At 47.3% G+C, this 5,537-nt stretch overlaps 1 protein-coding gene across 2 annotated transcripts; it reads left to right on the plus strand.

The window, feature by feature from the left end:
• Positions 1-1,269: 1,269 nt before the first annotated feature.
• LOC122690682 (EKC/KEOPS complex subunit LAGE3-like) lies at positions 1,270-2,643 on the plus strand. Of its 2 annotated transcripts, none has more exons than XM_043897583.1 (3): positions 1,270-1,677; positions 2,004-2,120; positions 2,331-2,643. In XM_043897583.1, exons 1-3 carry the CDS (start codon positions 1,337-1,339, stop codon positions 2,467-2,469), a joined length of 597 nt encoding a protein of 198 aa, XP_043753518.1. In that variant the 5' UTR covers positions 1,270-1,336; the 3' UTR covers positions 2,470-2,643. The 2 variants fall into 2 exon arrangements, with proteins under 2 accessions (XP_043753518.1, XP_043753517.1); XM_043897582.1 differs by having other exon boundaries at positions 1,271-1,677; positions 2,004-2,129.
• Positions 2,644-5,537: the final 2,894 nt, after the last annotated feature.

Raw genomic sequence — 5,537 nt, forward strand, 5'->3', positions numbered from 1 at the left:
TTGGTCATAACTTTCCTTTCAAGGAGTAAGTGTCTTTTAATTTCATGGCTGCAATCACCATCTGCAGTGATTTTGGAGCCCCCCAAAATAAAGTCAGCCACTGTTTTCACTGTTTCCCCATCTATTTGCCATGAAGTGATGGGACTGGATGCCATGATCTGAATGTTGAGCTTTACGCCAACATTTTCACTCTTCTCTTTCACTTTCATCAAGAGGCTCTGTAATTCTTCTTCACTTTCTGCCATAAGGGTGGTGTCATCTGCGTATCTGAGGTTATTGATATTTCTCCCGGCACTCTTGGTTCCAGCTTGTGCTTCCTCCAGCCCAGCATTTCTCATGATGTACTCTGCATATAAGTTCAATAAGCAGGGTGACAATATACAGCCTTGATGTACTCCTTTTCCTATTTGGAACCAGTCTGTTGTTCCATGTCCAGTTCTAACTGTTGCTTCCTGACCTGCATACAGGTTTCTCAAGAGGCAGATTGGGTGGTCTGGCACTCCCATCTCCTTCAGTGTTTTCCACAGTTTATTGTCATCCACATAGTCAAAGGCTTTGGCATAGCCAATAAAGTAGAAATAGATGTTTTTCTGAAACTCTCTTGCTTTTTTGATGATCTAGCGGATGTTGGCAATTTGATCTCTGGTTCCTCTGCCTTTTCTAAACCCAGCTTGAACATCCGGAAGTTCAGCGTATGGACTGTAAGAAGTATTAGCTCTCACTACAGATGAAGAGCACAGGTACGGATGTGGAGTGGGCAGAGGGAGGACACTGGTGGGTCGTTTGGCTTAGCCCCTTGCCCTCTAGTCCATTTTAGGTCTAGTGAGCTCCCTTCTACAGCATGACTATTCTTACAAATGTCCCCCCAACCTGACAGAGGGCCCCTGAGGGAGAGATGTGTCCAGGTTCCCTGCTTAGACTGGAAACAGTCACATGCCCTGAGGAGTGGGGCAGGGTCTTTTTGAGCACGCACACTGAGGAGCAGCCCCAACACTGAAGAGTGGAGCGCCACCCAGAGGCCTCACGGTTGAGCCATTTACCAGGTTTCTGGCCTGAGGCAGGGTTGACTTAGAAAGCCCAGACCACGTGGGTGTGTGCCTGCGCACGCACATTGGGGCGACATGGCTCAGGAACACGTGAAACTTCAGCAGGGGGCGCCCACTGCCCTAGAGCCTGCATTCAAGGCGGGAACCAATGATTGGTGGGAACTGATCGTGAGGCAGGACCAGGGTGTGTGTGCGCAGGCGCTCTGCCGATCGGGTCGCATTACAGGGCTGGGATTTGTAGAGACGGTTCAGTCTTTCCCACCGCTGAGGGAGGAGGAGAGCGGTTCAAGATGGAGTCCGAGGCACACGGTGGAGGAGCCATGAGGGCAGCCGATGAAGACGCAGGCGCCGTGGCCTCTGCAGCAGGCACAGCACATGGCCCCCAAGGTGTGCCGGGTGGTGCTGGTGGCCACGATGGCTCTGGCCACCCAGCTGGCCCTGGTGACACCGTCAGTCGAGAAGTCCCCGCCGGCTCCAGCGACATGGCTGATTCCAGAGACCCCAGCACTGCCGGAGAGTCAGGTGGCGCAGCCGCTGCCATTCCGCAGATCCCGGGGGCACGTCACGTTCCAGGGCCTGGTGGAGATGCTGCACCCGGAGCCGGAGTTCTGAGTACCCGAGTCTACCACTTGTATCCTATTCCAGGAGCCCCAGTGGGCCAAGCAGCCACAGAGGTCGGGGTGTGGGCTAGGGGTGGTTTGGGGGGATGCAGGCAATGGGGCTTAAACTGTAGGAGGAGGGTAATCTGGGAGGCTGGAGGGTATGGGTCAGGGGTTGTCTGGCTGCCAGGGTATGGTGGTGAGGGAAAGCAACCCGAAAGGATCCAGAGGGTCGGGAGGTGATAACCAGGGTGTCCAGTGGCGGCCTTGTAGGAGAAGGTGGGTCTCCGTGAGCAGGGAACCTGACTTACAGGCAAAATGACTAGTGTGAATGGTACCTTAACCGTATCTCCACCAGCAGCCTCTCAGTGCCTTTCTCATCACATGCGGAGGCGGACAATGCCCGCCACCTCCTGACTCGACGTACTCAGCTAAGATTGCCGGTTCGGAGGGACCTCTACCTTAGTGGCCGCATGTTGGTTCTGTCAGTACTAAAGGGAGCTGGGGCGAGGGAGGGAGTGGTGAGTGGTGACCAGTCTAAGCTCGGGAAGAGCCATAATGGAGGGTTAAGCCTAGAGGAAAAGTGTGGTGCTCTGGGCTTGTTGGTGTGCGTGGACAGAGGGAGGACATACTCCTCTTCCTCCTTCTCCGCAGGAATTTGAATTTCATTTTCCTTCCCTTTTAGCCGATTGACTGCTGAAGACCCTGGCCTCCTCCAGACGGCCGTCGCCTTCTTTCAGGAGCAGCTTTCCCTGGTGATGCAGACCGTGGAGCATTCTGGGCCCCCCCTTTTCGATCAGTCTCGGAACAGGAGAGGGCCTTAAACCTAGCCTATGTGCCCTAGCCTCAAGTGTCCTTCCCGAGGGCATTGCTTTCTGCAGCAGTTTAATGGGGCTTCACCTTGTGCCTGTGCTGCTGTTTGGGGGCTCAATGTCCACACAGTTTTTTGGTGATTGTTAACTGCAGAAAATAAAACTGAGCTACTATGCTGTCTCTGACATTAGTTTTAGTTTGTTCACTTCTGAATACTGTGTTCATCTTCAGGTTGGAAGGGAGATTCTGAGATCCCAATATTCAAGGAGTACAACATAAGTGAAGACAATGTCAGAAATGGGGGAATAAGAATGTTGTGTACTGCCATTCAGTATTGATTTTGGAATATTTTGTCAGTTTTATAGTTACATTTATATATTAAGATATAATACCAGAACGTTGTTGTTGTTGTTCAGTCTCTGACTTGTGTCCAACTCTTTGCAACCCCATGGACTGTAGCAAACCAGGCTCTGTGTCCCTGTTGTATCTTGGAGTTTGCCCAAGTTCATGTCCACTGAGCGTGTTATGCTGTCAAACCATGTAATCCTCTGTCCTCCCATTCTCCTTTTGCCTTCAATCTCTCCCAACATCAGGGTCTTTTCCAGTGAGTCAGCTTTTCACATCTGCCGGCAAAAGTGTTGAAGCTTCAGCTTCAGCATCAGTCCTTCCAATGAAAATTCAAGACTGATTTCCTTTAGGATTGACTGGTTTGATTTTGCAGTCCAAGGCACTGTCAAGAGTATCCTTGTATCCTGAAACCATGCTAAACTCATTAGTTAATTATAATAGCTCTTTTGTAGATCCCATTGACCTTCCTACATAGACAATCATTTTGTCTGTAAATAAATACACATTTACTTCTTCCTTTCCAACTGATGCATTTCAACTGATTTCTGTTAAAATGAACTCTCCAACACTTTGGCCACCTGACGCGAAGAGCTGATTCATGTGAAAAGACCTTGATGCTGGGAGAGATTGAAGGCAGGAGGAGAAGGGAATGACAAAAGACGAGATGGTTAGATGGCATCATGACTCCTCGGACATGAGTTTGAGCAAGTTCTGGGAGATGGTGAAGGACAGGGAACACTAGTGAGAAGCAGTCCATGGGGTCGCAAAGAGGTAAACTCAACTGAGCAGCTGAACAACAGCACACTGATTTCTGTTACAATGGATTGGAGTTTCCTGCTTCTTTGCCTCCTGATAATTTGACATTTGATGCTAAGCATTATCAAATTTCCCTTGCATGCTTGATATTTTTCTATTCCTAAAAGTATTCTTGAGCTTTATTCTGAAATCATGTTAAGATGCTTGGAAGCAGTTTGATCCTTTTGGGTCTTACTTTTTAAGATTGGCTCTGTAGGACCAGAGCAGATCTTAGTGTAGGATGAACTTAATTAACTGAAATAGTCAATGTCTGAGAAGGCTGTAGTTGGAAACAAAGACTCCTTTTAAAAATTTTATTCATGAAAATTATTTGTTTATTTTTGGCTTTGCCACCTCTTGTTATCTGTGTGCAGGTTTTCTGTGCTTTCAGCCAATGGGGGCTACTCTCTAATTGCAGTGCTCAGGCTTCTCCTGTGTTGGAGCATGGACTCTAGATCAGGGTGAGCTCAGTAGATGTGGCACATGGGCTTAGTTGAGCCAGGCGTGTGCTGTCTTCTTGGCCCAGGGATCAAACCCGTGTGCCCTGCATTGGCAGGCAGATTGTTAACCACTGGACCACCACAGAAGACAAAACAAGGAGTCCTATACAGTATCAGAGTGATAGTAAAATCTATCTGGACATTTGATTGGCACTTTCTATTACAAGATGCTCATATCCTTTGACCCAGTTTTGGGAATCTATTGTAGGAAATTTCTTGTATATGTGAGCAAGGCAGAATCAACCACAGGATAATCACTGCACTGTTTGTCATTGTGAAAAATTGGTAGAATGCAAATCCAGGGGGAAACATTGACTAAATCATGGTAATTCCATCCTGCTGGAATAATATATGGCAATCAGAGAGCAAACCAGAGAGCTGTGAACTAATATGGAAAGAAATGAAAGCAAACTGTAGAATTCTGGGTCTGGCATATTCCTGTCTTTCAGGACTTTCTGAACATATGAACATGTGGGACAATGCTGAGTATAACCACCCAGAATAAGTGCCTCCCCCTCCAATGTCATCACCAGACATTAGGGAGAATCATTTCAGTATTTAGATTTCCATGTTGCCTTAGCTATCTTCATAAAGAATCATGACTTTTGAAATGATGTTGCTTTGGAATAGAGTGGTTTGCTCCATTTCCCCATTGAAAAAAAGCACTGACTTAGAAACTCTAATTCAGCAAAGGTCTGTGAGGGGGCATTGTGAAGAGGACATCCCCAAGAAGTGGATGTGGAACCCCAGCATCAGAGGATGGAAGCTGATGGGAGGGTCAGAAGCAGGGCTGATGCTCACATTAAAGAAGAATCTTTCCTACCTTGGTTTAAAAATATATATATATTAGAAATTGATTTTTAATTTGATGAAAAGTCTATACCACCATCAAGGACATCTATGGGTTTTTTCACCTGGCATCCATTTCCTTCTCTTGGTTCTGGTATCCTCCTGTCACCCTGGGAAATCACCCCTTTCTTTTTCTCTCGCCCATTATGATTATGATAGAGTTGACTTCACCTCCAATTCCAGGAGTGGGCATGTGGCTCAGGCCTGACCTATCAGAGCACTTCTTTCCTCCAGCTGTGGTGATCCCATCCGACCAGTGACACTTTGGGAGTTGTAGGGGAGGCAGGCTGGCAAGGGACAGAGGGGGAGCTGGAGCGAGAAGGCAGATCTCAGGGAACCAAATGTTGGATCCAGCCTTGCCTGAAGAAAGAAACTACCTCTATATCTTGTAGTTACACAGACCCAGAGACTCTCCCTGTGACTTAAACCAAGGTGATTATTTTGTATTCATTTGTTCCTTTTTTCACTTGCAATAGCAAAGTCTTTATTATTGAATTGAGGTAGCACAGTTTTATTTATTACTTAATTTTCTTGCTAAGGGATTGTCTCTTAGGTGAGAAACCACCAAGCCATATTGCTAGGAAAGG

This window comes from Cervus elaphus, chromosome X (genome assembly GCF_910594005.1).
Source record: "Cervus elaphus chromosome X, mCerEla1.1, whole genome shotgun sequence".
In the NCBI taxonomy this organism is placed as follows: domain Eukaryota; kingdom Metazoa; phylum Chordata; class Mammalia; order Artiodactyla; family Cervidae; genus Cervus; species Cervus elaphus.